The sequence below is a fragment of the Trachemys scripta genome, chromosome 3 (assembly GCF_013100865.1).
Source record: "Trachemys scripta elegans isolate TJP31775 chromosome 3, CAS_Tse_1.0, whole genome shotgun sequence".
NCBI classification, from domain to species: domain Eukaryota; kingdom Metazoa; phylum Chordata; order Testudines; family Emydidae; genus Trachemys; species Trachemys scripta.
The window spans coordinates 195,770,910-195,796,265 of NC_048300.1; the positions used below are offsets into that span (position 1 = coordinate 195,770,910).

Consider the following 25,356-nt stretch of genomic DNA (forward strand, 5'->3'; position numbering starts at 1 on the left):
GACTATTAATACCAATACCTCATTTGCCCAGTCTGTTTAGTTTATCTACTGAGCAGGGATTGTCTCATATATATATATATATATATATATATATATATATATATATATAAATAAACACAATGCCTAACACAAAGGCTTCAACCTCAGATGGGGTCTCTAGAAACCGCTATAACAAGAGTAAACACTTGATTCCTATTTTTATTAATAGTATGTTCACTTAAACATCCATGGAACAGAGACTGAGCCCCTCTGTACTCCCATGAGACTTAAGTATTGTTTCTCCTTGCTTTGACATAATACTGCTGTGAGATGCTATCCCAGCAACTGAAGCCATGTTGCCACGTATGTAGCATTTTTACTCGTGTTGTAGGGAAAAGCTACTTGTAAAGGTACTAAATTAGTTAAGAGAGGGGTTCAACCTGCACACACAAGGGGTGACTTGGTTTTTTGTTCTGTTTTTTAGCTTTTTTTAAAAAAATCAAAAATGAAACAAATTAATTCTTATTACTTTAATGTATCTAAGTTCAAATATACCAGGATTAAAAGGATAGTGCTTTGGGCTCTTGAATACGGAAGATCCAATTTTCTAAGTGCCTGCTTTACAAACGCCACCTGGGATCTGCAAACCGAGCAGGGTTCTAAAGACAGGCTATAACCAGAACTTTGCTGGCTAGTCTGTTGTTGATTCATAGGGCAGAATAGGATCTACTGAGCTCTTCCATACCTGCATGGTGAATACAGAGCGATGCTGTGTAAAAACACTTTTGGGTCAGGTAGATATGAAGAACATGGCACGATTTTTACATCATTTCTCTTAGTGTGCTCTCACTTAAAGGCTGCTGTTGAGGGTAGGTATTGATTAAATGAGTATTAAACCCAGAAAACATTTCAGCTTAAAAACAACAATATTATTTAATGAACAGACAATGACTGTTTTGCTCACTTTAACTAATAAGTGCAAAGAGCAAGTGGTTACACTCTCCCATGGTAGCTGCCTGGCAATGGCAAAGCTAAGGTGCCAGCCATGGCTGTTGTTCTGGAGAGCGTTGCTGGATGCCAGCAAGCGCATCTCTCATCTATGGGCAAGCACAGACCACGCTGAAGCATGGTGGGCATGCTAGCCACAGCTCCTTCAGGGTAAGCAGAAACAATTCAGTTCCTTTACAGAGTAGGATCGCTGAAATGCTAGAAGCCACTGCTCAAGACACTTGACCACGTGGGAAAGACCTGAGCAAGAACTCACACAGAGTAAAAGGGCTCAGAGTGGCAGCCGTGTTAGTCTGTATTAGCAAAAAGAACGAAGAGTACTTGTGCTACCTTAGAGATTAACAAATTTATTTGAGCATAAGCTTTCGTGGGCTACAGCCCACTTCTTCAGATGCATGCAATGGAAAATAGAGTAGGAAGTATATATATATATATATATATATATATATATACACACACACACACACACACACACACACAGAACCTGAAAAAATGGGGGTTGCCATACCATACCTCTAATGAGACTAATCGATTAAGGTGGGCTATTATCAGCAGGAGAAAAAACACTTTTGTAGTGATAATCAGGATGGCCCATTTTCAACAGTTGAGAAGAAGGTGTGAGTAACAGTAGGGGGAAAATTAGCATGGGGAAATAGTTTTTAGTTTGTGTAATGACCCATCCACTCCCAGTCTTTATTCAAGCCTAATTTAATGGTGTCCAGTTTGCAAATTAATTCCAGTTCTGCAGTTTCTCGTTGAAGTCTGTTTTTTATTTTTGTTGTTGTTGAATAATTGCAACTGTTAGGTCTGTAATTGAGGGACCAGGGAGGCTGAAATGTTCTCCGACTGGTTTTTGAATGTTATAATTCTTGACGTCTGATTTGTGTCCATTTAAAAGGGGTTTCCCTGGGCATTGAAAAGGCCGTGGGCTGGGTGTTGATTGATTGAATTGCAGCCACGTGCCTGTGTCAGAACACAAACTAATCAGAAATCAGATGGTAGCATGGCCTTCAGAGGGAACGGCGTTGTTGGGGCACAGGACTGGCTAGAAAGCAGGCTTGGATTTCTGAACAAAGCTGCCATCCTGTTTCTACAGTGTTAGGGAACCAGGACTTCATGTACATTCTTTAAAAACAACAAGGAGTCTGGTGGCACCTTAAAGACTAACAGATTTATTTGGGCATAAGCTTTCGTGAGTAAAAACCTCACTTCTTCGGATGCAAAGAGTAAATAAACAGGACTGCACCACAGAAATACTTGCCTCATAGCATCAATTTCTTCTCCTAAAAGAAGAAATCTGGCAAGGCCTTGAATTTCAGCTAACCCCTCAGGTGTCACCAAAGACAGGAGGTGGCTGCGTTGTGCATATTGCCTTTTCATTACTTTGGTGCAAGAGCATTCTTCTCTGCAGCTCCTGCCATCTCGAACAGCTGCTTGATTTTCCACCCTCCTATGGTTAACTCGGTCTTTTCCGTATCTGAGAAGCACAAGGCCAGACAGTTTGCATGAAACAGTTTCTATCGTTATTACTGCTAGGAAAAACAAATAGTTGTAAAGAAAGCTTTTATAGAATCATAGAACTGCAGGACTGGAAGGGACCTCAAGAGGTAATCTAGTCCTTCCCCCACGCTGAGGATGGACCAAGTAACCCTAGCCCATCCTGACAGGTGTTTGTCTAACCTGCTCTTAAAAACCTCTAGTGACGGGGATTCTATAACCTCCTTTGGAAGTCTATTCCAGGGCTTCACTGTCCTTATCATTGGAAAGTTTTCCTTAATATCTAACTTAACTCTCAGCTTGTTGCAGATGAAGCCCATTACCCCTTGTCCTACCATCAGTGGACAGGGAGAACAACTGATCACCACCCTCTTTATAACAGCCCTTAACATATTGAATACTGTTGTTACCAGATCCCCTTCAACCTTCTTTTCTCAAGACTAAATTAGGGTGACCAGATGTCCCGATTTTATAGGTACAGTCCTGATTTTTGGCTCTTTTTCTTATATAGGCTCCTATTACCCCCCACCCCGTGTCCTGATTTTTTACAATTGCTGTCTGGTCACCCTAGACTAAACATATTAAAAAAAAAAACTGGGTCTTTACTCATAGGTCAGTCGAGCTTTTCATTTTCCTTGTATCATGTTTGTTGCCCTCATCTAGACTCTCTCGTTTGTCCATATCCATATAAGGACACTCCTGTTAATACACCCCAGAATATTAGCTTTTTTCACAACTGTATTGCATTGTTTACTTGTATTCAATTTTTGATCCACTAGACCACCTATATCCTTTTCAGCAGTACGACCGCCTAGCCAGTTATTCCCCCTTTTGTAGTTGTGCATTTGATTTTTCCTTCCTAAGTGAAGAACTTTGCACTTGTCCTGACTGAGTTTCATCTTGTTGCTTTCAGACCCATTCTCTAATTTCTCAAGGTCATTTTTAATTGTATTCCTGTCCTCCTAAGTGTTAGCAACCCCTGCCAGCTTGGTGTCACCTGCAAATTTTATAAGCATCCTCTCCACTCCATAATCCAAGTAATTTCCGAAATACTGACCAGTACCAGACCCTGGCCAGACCTATGTGGCACCCCTCTAGATATGATCTCCCAATTTGACAGGGAACCATTTATACCTACTCTTTGAGTACGGTCTTTCAACCAGTTATGCAGTCACTGTATAGTAATTGAATCTAGACCACATTTTCCTAGTTTGCTTATGGGAATATCATGAGGGACTGTGTCAAAAGCCTACCTAAAATCAAGATATATCACATCTACAGCTTCTCACCCATCCACTAGGCCATTAAGTTTGTCAAAGAGCTAATTTAGGTTGGTTTAGCATGATTTGTTATTGACAAATCCATGTTGACTACTATTTATAACCCCATTACAATCTAGGGGCTTACGAATTGACTAATAATTTGTTTGAGTGTTTTTCCAGATACCAAAGTTAGGATGACTGGTCTATAATTTCCCAGAGTACTCTTTGTTTCCCTGTTTAAAGACTGGAGAAAGGCTAACATAGCACCTATCATCCTGGACCACACATGTCCTCCATGAATTCTCAAACATAATCGCTAACAGTTCCAAGTGTTTCAGCTAGTTCCTTGAGTACCCTAGTGTGAATTTCATCAGGCCCTGGGGAACTGAATACATCTAACGTATCTAAATATTCTTTAACCTGTTCTTTCCCTATTTTGCCTTGTGTTCCTTACACCTTGTTGTTAATATTGTGTTAAGCATCTGATCATAATTAACCTTTTTAGTGAAGACTGAAGCAAATGAGGCATTACATTAAAGAACGTATGTTTCAGTTGTGTTCAGAGCGTCTTGATCTTTAACATCCAGGCAGTTATTCCACAATAGCATTTCACAAAAAGAATTATAGCAAAAAAACTGTCTTTGTTCAGTTATACATTTTTATTCTCTAATAGGTACAATACTAAAATAAACACAAATTAAAAAAAAGTTTTATTCAAACAAAACTGTACAAAAAAGCAGTTATACTACATTTTAATTACAGAACAGTCTACTGTCCAAAAGGCACTAATCCAGAATAGGAGATACAATGATACAGGACTCATTTTAACTATTTTAATCAATACAATAGAGCACTTGTTTCTCTGTCCATTCACATACAGAAACAAGGACTTTTGCTACAGTCATTACACATTGTTATAAATATGAGCCCTACGTATAAAGATGCAGTATCATTCTCCTTGTGGAAGAACTAATTCCAAAATTAAATGTTACCTTTTAAAAAATATATATAAGGGGCACAAAGGAAAAACCTAATAATACTTTGCACTTTTATAGTGCCTTCCATCTAAGGATCTCAAAGCACTTTACAAAAGTTACGTAAGTATTATTATCCCCATTTTGCAAATGGAGAAACTGAGGCACAGAAAGATTTGTCTGAAGGCCACACAAGAAAGTTGGTGGCAGAACTGGAATTAGAACCCAGATCAACTGACTCCTAGACCTGTCCTTTAGCAACAAGACCACACTTTCCCTTCCATAGGTCCTGCATGCTGTTCTATCTAACTCTGCTTTGACATTTCAGTCTCCCTGTACAGCTATCAATGTTACACTTTATAAATAACCTTCCCGCCACACCCAAAAGGGAAAGATTACTAGTTTTTCCTTTTAAACTGTAGCTGACAAATCCAAAACAATGAAAATCATGGGAGCACACTCCTGCAATGTATTGGAGATATTCAGCAATTTTTAAAAGCAGCTTTCAGAATATTATTTCTGTGTTGCAAGTGTATCAAGCGATAAATGGAGGTTTGGGGCCCTTTTTAATAAGAGGTACTACAGAATCCTTACAGCAATGGTCCAAAACATCTTACACTAGGGCAACAGTAGTGTTTGGGGTGATTAATAGAACGGTTAGTAATTTTCTTTTTTTAAGGTGAAGTGGAGGGAGTTCCCACGTAAGAGGTTGCAGACATGCCTTCCACGAGAGCAAGAATACACTACAGCAGCACGTGCCAATGGAGAGCAAAGACTGGCTCTCTCTGAGGTCCCAGGTGGCCCATTCCTCAGATTACTATTTGGTGTTGCTGTCTGAGGTTCACTCGCTTGTGGTGTAAGATTTTATTTCTCTAATTTTTTGAGCCTGAAAACAACTTCCTAACAGAAGGATCCTCTCATTGGTCATCTTCCCTTCCAATCCTGCACTATTTGGTTCTCAAATACTGCAGGCTGAGGACCACCAGGAAAGATCCAATGGCCGTCCATGGAGCATGGTTGGAGGACTCCTGCTTGGAAAGTTCTCAATCCCTGCTAGATTCCACAACATTTACCGACTCCACTGGGAGGAATGGCACAATGAGATTTCGTCCCAGGTGTAGTCTCTTCCTACAGCATTTCCCATAGCCACTGTGGAGTATGTACCCTTTAATCTGGGCAAGTAGCCCTTGTTCAATAATTGACCTAGGCATATTGCAGGGGGTGGCGACACTGCCTGCATTACCACTGCTTTTCAGTGCTGAACGGCTTTAAAATATCTGATAATAGCTACTTGGTGGGAGAGAGATACTGCAGCTTTTAAACAGTGTCATACACAGATAAAGACAAAGACAGGCATCTGGATGTTAACAAAAATAAGTAACAAAGAAATATGATTAAACAAAATCTCTTCTCACATCATCCTATACTACATCCTCCTTCTGCTTAGCAGAAAATTGTACGTACACAAAAATACAAATACACAATTTTGTAGAACAGTCTGATTTTAATATATTTATATATATTTATATTTATATGAGTGGCAGGTTAGTTCATTATATAGAGCATTTTGCACTTTTGGCTCATATGCAACAAGGCTTATAAATTCAGCTTTAGCTTTCATTCAGGTTTTTATAGCTTTTTGAACAATTGTTTTCACATTTAAAGCAGCATCCAATTTGCAATAGGAGTTGGTGTCTACAGCAAGGATCAGGTCAAGAGGTTATTCGGGGGGAGGGAGAATATACATTCCAGTGTGTGTGTGCTAATGCTACGGTAAAAAAGACTCTGGATGTAGGACTACAGGACACCATGTTTACCTCTTGAGGTAGGCTGTTCACCTACAGCAGATGAGACACATGTGTGAAGGGAATATGGTGTAGGAATCAAATACACTAATGAGAGATGAAGGGATCTAGAAATTAACAGAGAAACACACACACAAAAGAAACTTGTCGGCGGGCTTATATTGACCAGCAAAGAAAGGAAGTAGCTCATCTTATGCATTTGGTGGACACATGAAGTAATTGTAGGTGACTGCCAGCCATCCAACACACACAGGATTACAACAACAGTCATGCTCGCTTGCCGTTTCGTTAACACAACTGCAAGGTTGATTTAGCACTCCACTCTCCCCCGAGTCAAAGTTACACTGGGACAAAATTAAGATGCAGAGAATTCGGAAATGAAAAAGGTAATTCCCTAGCACTTTGCTAGTTTTTTGCACATTCAAATCCAGTCAAATTAAAGGGAAAAAAACAGACTTTTTTTTTTGGCCTCTGATACTGTTCCATTGGGCTTTTTTCCCCCCTTGTAGGTTTGCAACGCTCACTATTACATTCACCTCTTTTCAATTACAGTTATGGTAATTGACAATCTTGTTTTTCTTAAAAAAAAAAAAAAAAAAGACATCTAGACATCAGGGTGATAATACAATGCCAAACAGTGTGTGTGTGTTATAACGCCACAAATACTTTATTTTCATTAGTACCACTGCAATAGATTCCCCTTTGATCACTGCTATATCAACACCCATTGTGATCCTACAAGTTAATTGTCTGTCTTCTGCAGCATAGACCTACTCATAGCTATCTTTGTCAATAGTAACAGCCCATAGCTTCCCAACTCATAGGCATTATTAAATTGCCAGAGTGAAAAAAAATTGTGTAATTAATGAAAAATAAAGCATCTACATACGGATGACTCCCATTTTCTGAATCCTTAAGTGGTACCAATAAATCCTAACAGTGCGGTTTTGTTAGATGACTTGGATTTAGTATGGTCACAAAAAATAAGAAGTCTCCTTTCATGTGATTTTTTTCAAACCAGCATTTCAGATACTTTTTTTTTTTTAAATCCATATAAAATTCTCAGAGATGTTTACAAAATTATAACAACCTGGGAACGGTTAATGATTTTGATAAAACGTTGAGCAGCTATCACTATTATAAACTTAGACATAAGTGAGAACATAGAAGGAACCTGTCTCTTTGATTTTAAGAGAGGTGATTATATATGCACAGTCATCACTCCTATCCAGGATCTCAGAGGTATGGTTACCCAGATATGAGTGATCAATATACACACAGTCACGTGGCTCCAGAATCCTAGAGGCAGTTTCCTATCATTTAGAAACAGAAACTTAATTCTACTCATGGCTCTGTTTCCAAATCAGAGACTATAAAGATTTGACTGAGAAACAGAAAATTCCTAAGAAGTTCTCTACGAACAGGGGGAGGGAAGGCAGAATGAGAAAGCAATGAGGATTTCTTTCTGGCCTGATTCTGCAGTTATTCCAGGCTCTGGATTCCCACTGAAGTCAATGAGAGATTTGCATGTGGAAGGACTGCAGGGAGGGGCCTTTCTTAGGAGGGAAATGGGGTCTAGTCCTATTCCTCCAGCTCACTCTAGAGTCCTGTTATTCACTTAGGCACTTTTTAAATTGACAGTCAAGAGAAGGTACTGCACACATTTCATACTTACTGGGCACTCATGATGAGCCTTGGAAAGATCATAAAGGTCCAGCGAGAGACAGCCAAGGCAATCTGTCAGGGAAAACAACACTCCCGGGCATGCAACTGACTGGAACGTGTCTCGCTTAGATAGAACTACTGTTCAAACTAAACCTACTTTCAATTTGTTAGTCCTGTATTAGCTTTAAAGTAAAAGCCTTTCCTGTATTGGTTCAGTGGGCTTGTGATATTCCGCCATGCTGCCCCGTGGAACCTGACATTTGACTCCCAACGAGGTTTCACAGCCTCCCAGCCTACAATGCAAGCCGTGGGCTCAGAACTTCCATTGGGAGTGCTCCCCAGTCACTCAGTAGCAACCTAGAAGGCTCTGTTGTTGATAGGCTTCACAATGACACTGCTAACATGACAGCTGGATTTCAAAGGAGTATGCGTGCATTCCTGTTCGTCCAGTTTGAAGCCCAAAGAACAATGAAACAGGAAACTGCTACTCTCAGAAAACGAAGCTGAGCTCTGATCTCAGATCAACTAGAAAGAGGTAGAATCTCCAGTTAAGAGTAAATCACAAGACAGTACGGGAATTTGAACATCAACTGAGAAATAAAGAGAAGCTTCAAGGGATAACAGTCGAGATTGGGAAGCCAAACATTTGAACCTAATTTTTGTATCTTATATCAATCTGCATACCCCCCACCTCCAAAAACGCCAAAGCCACCCCGACTGCAAAGACGGACAACAGCCCTAGAATCTGGGAGAGGCAAGGATCAGACTCACTATCAAGTCTTCGTGGACAAAGCTTTGCAGATCTATTTTATCCTGTTCACAGCTCATGCATCACAAGGATGGGCAATAGCAAACCAGTGTGCAAACCAAGAAAAACATTTGTAATTAGTGTAAGAGTTTCAAGCTTCAAGTATGAAAAGGAAAACAAAACCAAATGAAAATAATACCTTTAGCCATGGTCCAAAACTTAGCACTGAGTTAGTTCATTCTGGAGGTCACTAGTGAAGAACCTACTATAAATGGCCTGAATTAAGGTGTTTTGGTTTTCTTTTTATGGTCAGAGGGTTGACTCTACAAAGGGTTTCATATTTATACTTCAGCCTGGACAACATATCTGGACTTCAACTAGGCATTTGATACAGCACCATTTGATAAGGGAAAGTCTATCAATACGGTGACTTGGACAGACGCACTATTAAACAGATTAAAAACGGACTAATAGATATACTGCTCAAAGATCTGAGTGTAATAAAGTGCCTGCACCAGAAACGGAGAAGGAAGGGAGGAACCAAATAAGAAGAGAGTAAGACTATGGGGGTGGGGGGAGGGGTGTAGCAAGCAATAAGTCAATACTAATACAAGAGGTTAAGCGAGGTAAGCAAGACTTTCACAACTATCAGGAGATGGTAAAAGACCAGCGAGGCAGCTCTCTCATTAATAAATGAAGGTGGTGAGATACCATATCATTTAACAGGACTGAGCTCCTAAGCTGTTTTCTTCAAATTGCATTTTAAATCACAAAGATACAGGACAAGTTAGGAAGCAACGAATACCTCGTAAATAGAGATTCTAGGAAAAGATGACATTACATGGAAAAACAGAACATAGACAGAAATCAGCAGATATGCAAGATAGGCATCCCCTGGGAATCTGTAATGAACTTACACCCCCATCACTGGGGAAAAAAAAAGGGGGGGGCAGTTACGAAAGTTATGGAGAAGCGAGGGAGATTCAAGAGAACTGGTGGGGCAAAACAGTAATATGATGATCAACAACACTCCTCTCCAGCATGTTTGCCAACCACATAGTTAAAGAATGTAACATATAGTTAAAAAAGAATACCCGTGCACTGAGTATCACCAGCAATGACTACCATGAATTACATAAAGAACTAATCATACCAGACAAACCTGAGTACTTTAACTGTGTGCTAGAAATGCCTAATTAATTTGCTGGAAGGACTGCAGTAGGTGTAACATACCCGTAACTTCAAATATTTGATAGTGTCACGCTGGATCTTTACTGGCCCTCGAGGCCCAATCCTGCTCTTGCAAGCAGACGGACCAGATGATCAAAGAGGTGACTTCCAAGTCTAGATGATATTATTTTAGTCACGAACATGATATCTAGGATATAGAATTATTATGTAGCCGGTCATGCAAAAGTTTGCAATGGCACCCTATACCAATCAGTATCAAGTCCTGTTTTGTTAAGAGGCATCAACACCCACAGGGCTCAAGAGACACACAAAAACACAGATGGTCTGGGGAACCAGAGAGAGACTGTTTAGAAACTAATAAAAAGGAAATTACATTTAGGGTTATTCTTCCCCAGATTTACTACTTTATCTAAGCGTCAAAACTAAAATGGAAGAAAAATAGTTATTGACTCACAATGTTAAAAAAACTGGGTTTGCTGGCAAACAGAAAACTAGAATTGATTTCACAATATACTGAAACAACAAAAATCCAGTAACCACACTGGGTTGTACAGGTCATGCGCTTCTGAAGATGAAAATTTAGTGCATATGGAATTCAATCATTTCCCCTTCTCTTTTAGTGGTTTAATACTCTCTTACAAAGTCGCTGGACTTTCGCAGCATCAGGCCAAATTTTGATTTTGCCAGAGTAAACCCAGAGCAGCTCCATTGCAATTTGGCCCATTACATCCATTGCTATCTGTAATGTAAACCAACCCTGTCACTTCTTTGCACTTGGAGAAAACATGCATCTTAAAAAGAAGGTAATTCAAAATGTGCTAAAGAAGATCTGATTCAATGTTAATTTCAAAGATGTGGTCACAACATGCAAAGGCAATGCCTCACCCCTTAGTTTAGGAAAAAACTCCTTAACGAGCAGATATTCCGGATCCCTGGCTCTGGTTAGCACTGGAGTGGTGTTTACAGCACCGTTGCTATAGTCCTGTCAAACTGATAGCAGCAACTTGATCAGCAGACTTAAATAATAAGCATCTCCAATGTCAGATACGCCTTGTGGAATGTAACATGTGCCTATTGGGATATATTGGATGCAGAAGATGATTTATTTTTGCTTTTGCTCTGCTTGAATGATTCAATGGATAACTTTATAAGTAAATGTATTTTTTTTTAAATCTCGAATGATGTCAAAAACAGAGATCAGAAAGCCAAAGTTATCCTCTAAAAGAGGCACTAATTATAAACGTATGTTAGTTATGCTACATTTTGTCTCTTGACATAACATGGAAGACTTGAGTCAGGCAAGTCAGGAAAGAATCTAGGTAGTCTAGCAAACAATAGCAGCAAAATTAATGCCTAAAGTCTTGTATACATTATGATTCCCTACCAAAAATGTCCTGACATTCCTAGTGCCAGAACAGCACCACTGGAGATGGTGATGTTGAGAGAACTAGCATCCAGAGATTTTTAGCCATCTTGTCAGGTAGGCCTGCTCTGAATACCACTGGACAATCAGCCAGATTTACAAAGGTATTTAGGCACCTAAGGAAACAGAAAGGTATCTACTGGGATTTACAAGAGTGCCTAGGCTTCTGAGGCAAATCCCGCTAGACGCCTGTCTGTATCTTGAAGTGCCTTTGTAAATCTGGCCCAACGTGATGAAAATACCAGGGTGGCACTGGTGACAACAATGGTGAGAAATGTTAGTGGGGTGGAAATGCAGCATAGACCCAGCCCAGCGGTACTCAAGATGCATCACTAGATAATGTTTCTCTTGCATCAACTCCAAAAAGCACAATGGGGGAGTGTCTGTCGCGCCTTGTGATAAGTGGTTGACAGGATCCAGTGAGAACTTATGCAGTGACTTTTGACATCAGCTTGGGTCACCACTATATATTCAGCTCTGTTACATGGTAGAACAGCAAGTGGAGGACAACTGAGTTACTGTTTGACATTAGAATCTATTTTGATATCTGAGGTATAACGTGAGCTAACTCATATCACTTCTCCATGTTACTCACAACAGGCAGTCTAAGTGACATGCCGCTCAAAACTTGATGACAACTGCTGACAACATTCCCAGAATGAGAGAATACAACGAGATTACCTAGGAGCAACTAAGAGCTAGTTAGACTGTCCAGTCCAGGGGTTGGACAACAATACAAGCAGTATATTGCAATGACAGATTCAGGATGAAAGCAATGCCAGTATTAAGGTGTGAAATAAACTGGGTTCTCTGGGTTTCTAGCGATCCTTCGTTCAGAAAACGGAAAATAATTAAGCCATTGCATGCAATTTTTTTTCCCCCAACCCAATGAGAAGCTATACAGATATGGCCAGGATAAAAGAAAGAGAAAAGCTTTGCATAGAAAACTAATCCCAGTTTTTGTCCAGCATTATAAGGAACAGGTCATTATTTTAGTTTACTAAGTAGCTGTTCCAAACATCGTTGAGCGCATTGGTACTAAAGGAAATTAGGGAATGGAAGATCTGCTGTTTTCAATCACATACAAGGACAGAAATCCTTTTAATTACAACCATGCCAATCTACATCTTCCTGAAGCAGCTAATTACATGTCAGGTGGACACCCAGTCATTCAAAACTGCCATTACACTTTTATGTATTCATTCTACCCACCCAATTACCATGGCTACAGTTTGAAAAGACTGAACAGAACCTTCATCTGATCACAACACATCAGTATGAATTACAACAGAGCACACCAGCTTACATTAAAAAGATAGAGAATGAAAATGGAAGAGAGAGCATTTTGCCAGATCATCTGAGTAAGAGATGTACTATATGTACACAAACATCAAAGATCCATTATACAGCTCACTAGGGCTCAATGGCATTAACGCACTCACACCTACTCTGTAGCATCTAAACCCCTGGCCTGAGTGCTTCAATGATTACTGGAAAGAACTGCAAAGAGAAAAGCTGTGTATTATCCATGGATTGTTATTGTTCAGACTGATGAAAACAAACTCAACCGCCAATCTTGAAAAGGGGCACAAAAGTGAATAGCCATATTTCTCTCTAAACCCACTTCTCAATTTGTCAGCATGATTTAGCCCTTAGATACTATAGCAATGAGCACTCTAAGAACATTCTAGTTAGATTGGGTAAGAGAAATCCTGAAGAAATCAAATATATTTGGTTATTTTTCCTCATTAACACAAATTACAGTACGACATGTATTTCCACACAAGAAGATAACAGAGAAGACGCTTAAGGACTATAACCCCATTGATAATACCTTTTTTGCTGTGTAGAAAACTACGTTTAAAACACTGTCACATCTGCTTAAAGTCCTTAAATGACCAAACCCAATCCTCTAATGCATTTCTCTCAAGAGAGAAAAATAAATTTGGTTTATCTGAAATTCTAATTTGTAGCTGCCACCTCTTTTTTCATTAGCATGGAATATCTTTAATTGGACAATTTAGCTACTGTAAATTAGACAATGCTAAATGAAACTAAGAGACAGGGGTTTCTGGTTATGCTTTTCAGTTTGCCAAAACGGTGTTGGCCAACAACTGATTCAAAATCCTGAGTAAATATCCTAGCTATTAAAAAAAAGCACAGAAAGGAATGCTTTATTTGGAAATACATCTGCAATCCAGCTCCTTGGTACTCCTGATCAGTGCACTCACCTTCCGTTCAAGGGAATGATGAGTATGTCTTGGCTCAGTAAAACTGCAAAAGTTAGCTGGTGTCTATGCAGCCCCAATGAATTCAGCTGGAGGGCATTAAAAAACAGAAAAAGTCCTATACCCACAACAATGAATACATTTTGGTTGTGACATATAACTCATTTTTCAAGATACAACCTGCCAACACAGACCCACGTCAAGAGCAAAAATTGCTAAACCAAATCAAAAAATTATTACCTAAAAATGTGTGAAGATTGTAAGCAAATAATATTGTTAATGAAAAAAATTGCACTGAAGAGGGCAACAGCTACTGGGAAATGAAGCCCTTTACTAAATATGAGCAAGGGAGTTTCTTCTGATGAGAAACCCAAAGTTTCTTGGTCACAATCTCACAAACTGTGACCTGAAGGAAGAGATAAATTACTTAGCTGATGAATAGTAAGCAATACTAAATTCGCAATGTCCTGGTTAGGGGAAAGAAATGTACATTCTAGCAAACATCACAACCATCAGAAATGAACTGACTTGAGGAAATTAGATGAAGCATTTTCCTCCATTCAAAACCCACAAGGGCAAACACCGTCATAGTGACCAGTTCCTGGGGTCCAAACCTCATATAACTTAAGAGACTCAAACCAGATCTTGGACACAAATACTTATGAACTTAAGGGAGGAAGATGGGAATCTACACTTGGACCTCAATTCAAGCTACAACGGGAATCAAAATCCTGGATTAAATAGTTAGGGGCAGTGTTGTTAAAATGTGCCCATCTAGTCATGAGAAAAGTCGTCTGAGTGGGGACCGGAAAACAGTCTTCAAGTTTTGCCATGTCCACTGAAGGTAGGACAAGAAGTAATGGGCTTAATCTGTAGCAAGGGAGAGTTAGGTTAGATATTAGGAAAATCTTTCCCGCTGTAAGGATAGTTAGATACTGGAACAGGTTACCAAGGGAGGCTGTGGAATCTCAGTTACTGGAGGTTTTTAAGAACAGGTGAGACAAACACCTTTCGGAGTGGTTGAGGTATACTTGGGTACTGCCTCCGTATGGGGCAAGGGACCCTAAAGATCCCTTTGAGCCCTAGATGTCTATGGTTCTGTGACTGTACCCCAGCCAGCCAGTGGAATCCTGCTGCAATTACCAGATAGCTCTGTGTGACAAGACTAATTCGATTGCACGAGGTAAGCCAGCGTGAGGACAGAAAAGTACTCTAATAGAGAAGCTGAAAATCTTAGGCCTGGTCTATACTACCCGCCTGAATCGGCGGGTAGAAATCGACCTCTCGGGGATCGATTTATCGCGTCCCGTCGGGACGGGACAATCGATCCCCGAATCGGCGCTCTAACTCCACCAGCGGAGGTGGTAGTAAGCGCCGCCGACAAAAAGCGGCAGAAGTCGATTTTGCCGCCGTCCTCACAACGGGGTAAGTCGGCTGTAATACGTCGAATTCAGCTACGCTATTCACGTAGCTGAATTTGCGTATCTTAAATCGACTCCCCGCTGTAGTGTAGATGTACCCTTAGTGAAATCTTGAAGTCCCTTTAAGACAGCAAGACAAAAAGATTTTGACCAGTTCGGATAGGAGCTGATCGTGTGCCATTCTACTTCTATACAACTGCCGCACTACTGGGAGTAGGCCTACACTGCAAAGTAAACTCAGGGCTTGGGTTTGAGCACCTATGCTCATTTGTAACCCCAGATTAGGAATTGTTGAACCCTGAGTCCCAACCTGGCGCTTCAGTGTCTACATTGTATTATGTGGGCCCGAGCCCAGCCACCCATATCTCAGACTTCCTACTGCCCTCCCATAATGTGTCTGCTCTAGTCCTTTGTTTGGGTGCAGTGTGGGAAAACATGATTGTTCACCAAACTTGACTGTCCAGAGGACAAAGAAAGTTGGGATTGTGGGATACTGTTGTCAGACTCCCAGAGCACGAATCCAGTGGGACTGCAGCTACACTGCAAAGCAATCGGGCTTGACCCCCTCGGTCCCAGCTTGACTCAGGCTAGGACCCTCTACCACCATAGGGTCCTGGGTCCGAACTCTGGATTAGAGTGATTTGTGTGTAGACGGAAGGAGGGCAAAGCTTGAGCCTGAATTTAAACCCTGGGCTTACAGTGTAGACATATCCTATGATTTTACTAGCTTTACATGAGGAGTAAAATAGCAAAAATCTTGCCAGCCTGCATACGAAAGTGACACTTATAGATAATCTCATTAGCTATGCCAAACCTAAAAGATTCACAGCCACAATAGCGAGATGGTAGAAAGTCCAGTCAATGTATGCTAAAACCCTTCCCAAAAACTGTCCGTCCACCTACATAGATAGCCTGGGTGTTATGAAAACAGTGATCCATTAAACTCCACTATAGTCAATGGAATAAAATAGAGTTATTGAGAAATTCAATGAAGACTCATATAAGCATAATAGGTCATCACTGCAAATTATATTACAGATAGGTCTGAACCAAAACTATGAATCTAAATACCCCACGGTTTTGGAGAGCTGGATCCAGACTTTGCAGACAAGGCCCATCTCTTATAGGAGAATAGTTTAAGTAGGTAAAAATAAAACACAAACAAACGCCACTCACAATCATGCTAGGTCAACACAGAGTCGCTGGAAAACACGGGTCAACGTTAGAAACTCCCTTCTTGGTAAGAACACATTTATTGGAGCAGTGAAACTGTTGTACTCCAAGTACTTCGAAGATGTCTCTGCATCACCAGGGGATCAAAGAAAAATGCTGTCCATCTGCTGCTGTGTTAACTTATTATCTAAGGCATCCGTTGCAAAATATTTGGACATCGGTACCAAATTTAAATGAATATATTACACATAATAGTCCAGGAAAAGACACGGCCCGAACTACATGAGCAAAGAAAAAGGAGAGCAATGAAATAGCCAAAGATGAACAAATCGGAGGAGAAAGGCCTGATGCACAGTCCGGAGCCAGCCACAGGAAAACTCTGGGGAACGTCCTCAGAGAAGGGAACTCCATGGATGGAGTCCTGTACTGCACTGCACTCCCACAAGCTCCAATAATATCTAGGGATACATACCAAGGACAACCCAGCCAACCTCTCCTGCTCTGGATGATGGCAAAAAACGCTGGCTAAAGTATTATGAGCCATGAGATAACAATCTGGATTGAATTTGTTGGTGTAACAGCAACCTGGAAGGAAGGAATCATCAATTCTTCAAACTTCATCCATGGAAGGAGTCGGTAACCATCCTGTAACCAATTCAGCTTTTAGATCAATTTCGAGCAGAATCCAAGTGGGAGTGCGGCACAATAATTTAGCCTGGAGGTGAAGAAGATATGAATGTCCGTAACAAGTTCTGAACTGTCTCACCAGCATTGTCCTCGCCCTGAACGACAAGGCTGCAGAAGTCATTCCAAAATGTCTTGAAAAGGTTTCCCTCAATGCAGTAGCTGAGAGTTATCTAATGAGGGCCTAGACTGGCTACCCCTCATCAAAACAAGTGTCTGTCAATCAAGAAACAGTCCACAGTGGGCTAAGGAGGGAGCTAGAGAGCTCAGTGTCATCAGGATATTGAGGATGGCTAAGGTCATATTCCTTGATCATATCTTCTGGGGGCCGTACGGGACCAAATAGAATGCAGATGAAGGGAGATAAACAGAACTATGTAGCACCCGGCTCGCCTAAGGCATTTCTTACCTACTGAATCAGTCTATGATCTTCCTCTGGTGGGGCGAAGACTGCTGCTTACCAGCAAACTGCAATTTAGGACAGAAGACCCACTGATCACTAATTATACACCAGTTGTTCATCTGCTTATTCTTTTTGATGCGTTATGGGACACAGGAGCTGTAGGACTGTGCTAGACAGAGTGAAGGCCAGATTCAATCCATTCTTTTAAGTGGAGTTATTTCAAATTTACTCCAGTGCAGCAGAGATCAGGATCTGGCCTTTACTGTATGGGTGTTATTCTTCCTTAATTCTCTAAATAGATGTTTGTTTCAAAGAATAACTTTTTTAAGGTAAAAATACAAGCCATATTTATTTTGTAGGTGCAGCTGTCTATCAGTCTGATTCGATTCTTTAAAATGGAACAGCTAGAACAAACCCTGGTGGCAAACCAGCATAAAGAGGCCATCGATTATTAAAATCTCCTTGCAATAAATCGCGGTGGTTTCTTGTCAGCTCTGTGTGTGACTGTAGTATGAATAAGTAGGTAAAATTCCACTGAAGCTACAGTTTGCTGGATCATCCTGCGGTGCAAAAACATTCCCTCCCCCACGGCCCTTTGCTCGCTAGTACCGAAAGAGTCACACACACACACACACACACACACACACACACACACACACACACACACACCCCAAGAAAGAACACTGCAATGTGACTGAACCAATTTCGTTCTTTCCTGAGTCTATCCTGACGCTATTCATGAATTTCCCTACTCAAGAAATACAATAAAAAAGAAAAAGACAGCTCCATTCTGCTTCAGTGATCTACTGCTAAAGAAAGCACATACATTTCCCAATGAAATCCATAAATGAACGACAGGGCCAAGCCCTGCCTATATATCTTCAAAGTCACAGGGACAAAGAGGTGCCAACCCTGTGCCTTCTGTAAGCACAGAATCTCCCACATCTACCTAAACAGCTTTCACCGGATTAGCAGACAAAGATGATCTAGTTAGTCTCTACCTTAAGGGGGTTTAAGGCTGGCTAAAAACCTGCTGACGCGCCACAATTTCGTCTTTTTTTTTTTTCTTTCTTTCTTTTTCTAAGTGCTTGCAATTATATCTGATGGTTTCCAGTTGCAAACATCTTGCAAGGCTGGGGGAGGAGGAGAGGGGAAGGAATAAAAATGAAACAAGTCATAGTAACGTCCCTTCACCTTTAAAAATGAACAAAAGACAAAGGAAAGCCATGCTTCAAAACTAAGCCATCTTCCCCCTGAAACGATTTCTGTACAGCAGGGAGGATAACACGGAATGTAGTGGAAATGCTATGTAAATGCATTAATTTTTTCAAAGATATAATGCAGCCTAGCCCGTCTCTAACGCATCCTATGCTGCTTCCAGCGAACAGTTTCCTCTTACCGGCAGCGACATATCACTTATCATAGAATCATAGAATCATAGAATATCAGAGTTGGAAGGGACCTCAAGAGGTCATCTAGTCCAACCCCCTGCTCAAAGCAGGACCAATTCCCAGCTAAATCATCCCAGCCAAGGCTTTGTCAAGCCGGGCCTTAAAAACCTCCAAGGAAGGAGACTCCACCACCTCCCTAGGTAACGCATTCCAGTGTTTCACCACCCTCCTAGTGAAATAGTTTTTCCTGATATCCAACCTGGACCTCCCCCACTGCAACTTGAGACCATTGCTCCTTGTTCTGTCATCTGCCACCACTGAGAACAGCCGAGCTCCATCCTCTTTGGAACCCCCCTTCAGGTAGTTGAAGGCTGCTATCAAATCCCCCCTCATTCTTCTCTTCTGGAGACTAAACAATCCCAGTTCTCTCAGCCTCTCCTCATAAGTCATGTGCTCCAGACCCCTAATCATTTTTGTTGCCCTCCGCTGGACTCTTTCCAATTTTTCCACATCCTTCTTGTAGTGTGGGGCCCAAAACTGGACACAGTATTCCAGATGAGGCCTCACCAATGTCGAATAAAGGGGAACGATCACGTTCCTTGATCTGCTGGCAATGCCCCTACTTATACAGCCCAAAATGCCGTTAGCCTTCTTGGCAACAAGAGCACACTGTTGACTCATATCCAGCTTCTCGTCCACTGTGACCCCTAGGTCCTTTTCAGCAGAACTGCTACCTAGCCATTCGGTCCCTAGTCTGTAGCAGTGCATGGGATTCTTCCGTCCTAAGTGCAGGACTCTGCACTTGTCCTTGTTGAACCTCATCAGGTTTTTTATCACTTCTATCAGGATGCCAGAGATCACTTCCACACAATGCCAGCAGATGTAATTTTCTTAGATGCATACACAGTTCATCATTTAGATACTAGATGACAAGGTGATCACAGGGTGACTCTGTAATGCAAGTTTGTCGTTTGGTATTTTGAATTCTCAAATGATTAAAAAAAAGGTTTATCAAATATAAATATCTTTAAGAAAAAAGTAACAAAAGTGCTACATATGATCAAGGAAAAACAATTCCGTTAGTTTCTGCTACTTAAAGTAGGTTTGCTTTACAAATATTACCACATCCATTATCAATATGGCTTCCCATTATTAATTAAATTGTCTGTAGCAGTATAGCTTTCTCACACCATAACAAGGACAGAGTAAAGAGAACACAAAAGCATTACACCCTATATCTCAAGGAGGAGATCTTCCTGCCTTTTAAGAAGTGTTCATATTTGGGTGAATATTTATGCCATGTTGATAACTAGCAGAAACTAGATACCAAAGTCCTCCAATAACCTTTCAGGCCTGTTAGGATTGCAGGCAGGAGTTACACAGACTTGTACAAACTCACCCATTTATTATCTTAATCCCTTTTTTGAAAACATTGCTTTTGAGAGGGGCTGGAGGGGGAAAAGGTGAGAGGAAGAACAAAAGGTAACGCAACTTCTATGATAGATCGATCGAGTCTCGACCTCTTCGGAGCAGGCACTGCTAGGCCTGCCAAATAATGAATAGTGGTTTTGAGAAGTGGACTGTCGTCCATTAGACATTCAGCTCATTTTTCATGTGATCCCAGGCTGGGCGTCTATCATGGTCCCAGAGGCAGAAGGCAGTATTTTATCCACTAAGCCATGCAGCTTGTGAGAGCAGAGGATGTCTGTGTTGAATGTGACATCAACCGAAATGTGTGAATATGTTTCCCATGGACATTCTCAGCGCAGTACCCAAAAGAAATAGATCAAGTCACTGTGTGACCAGTGAGGCACGGCTTATTGCAGCTGGAAATCACTTATTCCCAGGCTGAAGTGGGGTTTCTAGTGTTCTTTTTACTCTCTGTTGATACTCCCAATATGGTGTCCATCGACCCTGTGCTTCTACCCCAGCTTCCATCCTTTCAGTCTTGGAGGAGGAAAAGCGTACAGACTAGTTTTACATGATGTCTAAGGGTATCCAAGATTTTAAATGTAGCCTAAGACTTGGAACTGAGGGACTCTCTAAAATACCTGGAAGCACTTTCTTGGAATGCTAAGACAAAGCAGCAAGATTTTCGAGCCACTGGGGCTGGGAGAGGGAGGTTGGTTGGTTGACTGATTATTTACTGGGAATTAATACTGAGAGAGTATATGCAAAGGCTGAGGGCACCATGCCATCTTCACAGAACAAGACCCTAACAGCTAACTGACGTACAAGAAACTGCAAAGTTATACTGTAAGAAGAACACATATTAAGGACCGAGGAAAGTCTGCTAAGGTGCTACGTCTAAAACTAAGTTACTTCTTGTTTTGACCCTCCCCCTTCTTTGTATCAGTCGTCGTCTAGGGCCTCTGTCTTGATTTCGTTGGTTCCTTGCCGGGCCAATGCCAAGATGGTGTGGTTTACTGCTGCCATTTCCACGGCTAATGAAATGGGATCTTGGTGGTCACTATGGCTAGTGCTGTCATCCTGTGTATGCAGAAAGGAAAAAGATGAAGCGTTGTTAATTAGTGAGCATTCAGTCTGAGTGAAAGAGTTTTTAAAGTGAGCAGTGAACTAAGGGCCGCAAATTACACTTTTGCTAACTGGGTGGGATTGAAAAGAAACACTGATTCCCTTTAAGAAAATGTCATTCACTGGGCAAACACAGGTTCATGGAAATGGGCAGGGCCGGGCGTGGAGATTCACGTTTATTTTCAATAGCTAAAAACTGGCTAATCGCGAGCGTAGTGCAGAATATATTAAATTATCAGGTAAGAGTGATTTTGTGTGAAATAGAAGTGACACATAGATACACATGTTCTATTTTATATAGGGATACACCCATAGACCGTTCAGCACTAAACCAACTGCTGAAAATGTCCCAGACAGATAAAAAAGGTGGTGAAATGACCTCATGCAGGAACTGCCACAGCAGATCACACTGTCTAGCCAGCCATCCTGCTACATGCCACATCTCATTTAATTAAATAGTGAAAAACTGTGGGTTATACTACTGCCTACACCGCAACCTCCAACAGATCTGGAGGCTGTCACCATATTTTCCTATGTGTCTTTTTTCTAAACACTAAAAAGAAGCCTCTGGATTTGAACAGGACAACAGTTTAATTGTTCAGGATGTGTGGCTGCTGTGAAGTACGAAGAAGATGGGGAAACTTCGCTGCTATAGTTCTGCAGTGAAGATTTTTCTCAGCACTGAAATGTTTTAAGGTCAACGAATGAGCAGGACTTCATTCCTCATACACACTGAAGTGTGCAGTTTTCTGAGCCTACATCAGGGTGGGGGCCTGGTCTGAATATAGGTGTAACTCTGACACCCTTTGGTGGCTTGTTTCAGTGTCGATCAAACCTGGGACACGTTGATCTTAATGCATAAGCCTCTACTGCCTGAGCTAAAAAACACTTTTCAGAGAGTCAAGGTTGTAGCAGGCTCATCAATCGCTAGCTGGCCTAGCCACCACTAGAGGGCGACAGAGTGCCATACCGAGCAGCCATCGCTTACATAGGGATAAGTAGGGTCCTATCAAATTCACGGTCCATTTTGGTCAATTTCATGGCCATATGATTTTAAAAATCATAAATTTCATGATTTCAGCTATTTAAATCATAAATTTCATGGTGGTGTAATTGTAAGGGTCCCGACTCAAAAAGGAGTTCGGGGGGGGGGAATCGCAAGGTTATTGTAGGGGGGGTTGCGGTACTGCTTCCCTTACTTCTGCGCTGCTGCTGCTGACAGCGCTGCCTTCAGAGCTGGGCAGCTGGAGAGCGGTGGCTGCTGGCCTGCAGCCCAGCCCTGAAGGCAGAGCCGCCGCCAGCAGCAGTGCAGAAGTAAGGATGGCACGGTATGGTATTGCCACCCTTACTTCTGCTGGCAGGGTGCCACTTTCAGAGCTGGGCGCCCGGCCAACAGCTGCCGCTCTCTGGATACCCAGCTCTGAAGGAAGAGCAGAAGTAAGGGTAGCAATACCATGACCCCCCCTAAAATAATCTTGCAACCCCCCTGCAACTTCCCTTTGGGTCAGGACCCCCAATTTGAGAAACGCTGGTCTCCCCTGTGAAATCTGTATAGTATAGGGTAAAAGCCCACAAAAAAACAGATTTTATGGTCTGTGACGTGTTTTTCATGGCCACGAATTTGGTAGGGTCCTAGGAATAAGTCATAGTCATAGAGTTTAAGGCCAGAAGGGAACACCAAATCATCTATTCTGAGCTCCTGTACATCAATGACCACTAACACCACCCCGTACCCGCACACTAAACCCAACCAAGTTCTAATCCTAAATCTAAAAACCAACTCTTTCTGGGATCTTGGGCAAAGCAAGTGTCAGCTTCCCCCTTTCTGAACTGGGGGTAAAAATACTTACTTACCTTACCGAGGTCTTGGGAGAATTAGTTAATATTTTTACAGCATTTTAGAGAGCAAAAATGCTAAGTATTTTTGTCATTATTACATCAGGCCCATGATGATGAATTTGCAACAATATCATTTCTAAATCAAGATGGCAGGTGGTGATTGCTGGTGGGACAGAAATGCCAGTTTTCAGTCAACTCCTGAGGCTGTTTAACAGAATCTCTTAATTTGCCATGAATTTTGGGCCAGATGTTCAAAACCCCGCATGCACATCAGACTTTTTGAATACCTGACCCTAAAAGTCAATTAAGTGAACTATGAGAAAGTGTAAAAAAAAAAAAAAAAAAAAAATCCCTCTGAAGTTGTATTAACTTTATGTTATTAACTTTAATGGTAATTGGATAAACTTTATGTTTTCAAGTTTTCTGGAGTCTGAATGATACTCTGAAACGCAGATTTTATGGTTTTAATGGCTGAATGGGTGTTAAATGGTCATCAGCACAGCTTTCCACAGTAATGCATTTAACTTTTAATGCCTAATTATCCTTTACAGTGAAGTCCGGGCTAGATCATTGAGAACTGCAACATCTAAGGACTCTGAACAGAGAATTTTGATGCAATTAAGCAAATTATTTCTCTTTCCAAAAATAAGTTGGATAATACAAAAATACAGAAAGAAAGAAATGGTTTGGAATTCTAAACAACGCGTCTGCTAAGCCATCAATTCCTCTATCTGACAGGCATGCAATTAAATGTGCTTGGCTGCAGTTTCAAAATATATCACACCAATTATTTAGGAGATTCTGACCTTGCACAGCCATACGGAGCAGAGCTCCACCAACTACTTCCAGAGATGGTCTATAAAAGGATCTTTGTCCTCCACCAAAGAAACAGCAGCAGCTCCAAGGATGGTGGAAACAGAGCAGGCATACCAGCACCTCTCACCCAATCAATGTCCCACTGGACTTGGGCTGAGTCTACTGGGGTAGCTACTCCAGGATACTGGGTTTCCAGTAACCAGGTGATGAGATCTCCTACTTCTTTCCAGGGATGGCCTATTAAGAAAACCCCAACAAAACCCAGACACCTGGGTGTAGCAGCATGAACACAAGGAGCAAAGGAAGCAGAACCATCTAAGTGAACTGTTCAGCAAGGCCAATGATGTCAAGTGAATCTATCCAAAATGGACTTAGTCACCACTGACTCTGCAGGGGAAGATGGAGAAGGGGAGGTGGGATAAGAACATGGGTGCCTGTTGTCACAGGGAAGCATGTTTGTGCCCAACACACTGCAGAAATGGTTAAAGATCTGTACATCCTTTCTTGAAGGTTAACCACTGTACCAGTGCCAGAGATAAGAAGAGCTTGAATTAAGCATGGTGCGTAGCTTGAGTTAACACTGTCCTAGCATTTTTCAAACATTGTGTGTTGTGTGAATGGTGTCACTTGCTTGTTTGGAGCAGATCCTCCTGTCTTCTTCTACCTTCTCTGCTTCTCTGCCTCCCTCTGAACATCTTCCCTCCTCCTCCCCATTGCGTACTTGCCAAGTGTCCTGTTGTATGACAATAAATCCAAGTGGGTGAATACTGGTTTCTCACACATTCAATAGGGGAGCTGTGCTCTTCCACTTTCCCCATTAAAATTACATGAAAGAAAAAAAAAAGAAGGACGTCTGACTCATGAGAGGTACAAGGCCCCTTGACGCTGAAGTGTCACATGCAGGGCTCCCATTTGGGACCATGTAGCTCAGCTCAGCTCAGATTCTTACCTGCTCTGAATAGTCATTCCCATCGACGTCATCGCTATTGGAATGGCCTCCTGGACTCTGTACATCTATGCCATGGCTCTCCAGGATTGCTGCTTCTTCGAAAAAAGCAAATGGATCCCTAAATTATCTGATGCATTACCGGAATTAAAGACCATCCATATTTTAGGCATTTAAAAAAAGTGGACTAGCAAGGTCAACTCTTGACCTCTTCTCAACTATCCACAATTTGGGTGGGGGTTAAGTGTTCACTTCTGTTGCCCCCCCAAATTGTTTCCATTCTTAATGTCCAATAGTCAAACCTTCCTTCTTCCCCCATCTAGTCTACAATGGATGGGGTCTCCCTTGTGTATGCAGTGTGTCTGTAG

General features: G+C 41.4%; 1 protein-coding gene across 8 annotated transcripts in view; it reads right to left on the reverse strand.

Moving 5' to 3' along the window:
* Window positions 1-19,693: 19,693 nt before the first annotated feature.
* The window catches only part of HMBOX1 (homeobox containing 1), a 137,681-nt gene continuing 132,018 nt past the window's right edge, over window positions 19,694-25,356 (reverse strand). For 2 of the 8 annotated variants that reach the window (XM_034766730.1, XM_034766729.1), the window contains exons 9-11: window positions 24,992-25,086; window positions 24,674-24,775; window positions 19,694-21,342 (exon numbers count right to left, since the gene is read on the reverse strand). In XM_034766730.1, the coding sequence (XP_034622621.1) occupies window positions 21,205-21,342; window positions 24,674-24,775; window positions 24,992-25,086 (335 nt within the window). In that variant the 3' untranslated portion in view covers window positions 19,694-21,204. The other 6 variants (XM_034766732.1, XM_034766731.1, XM_034766735.1 and 3 more) reach the window with 6 other exon arrangements.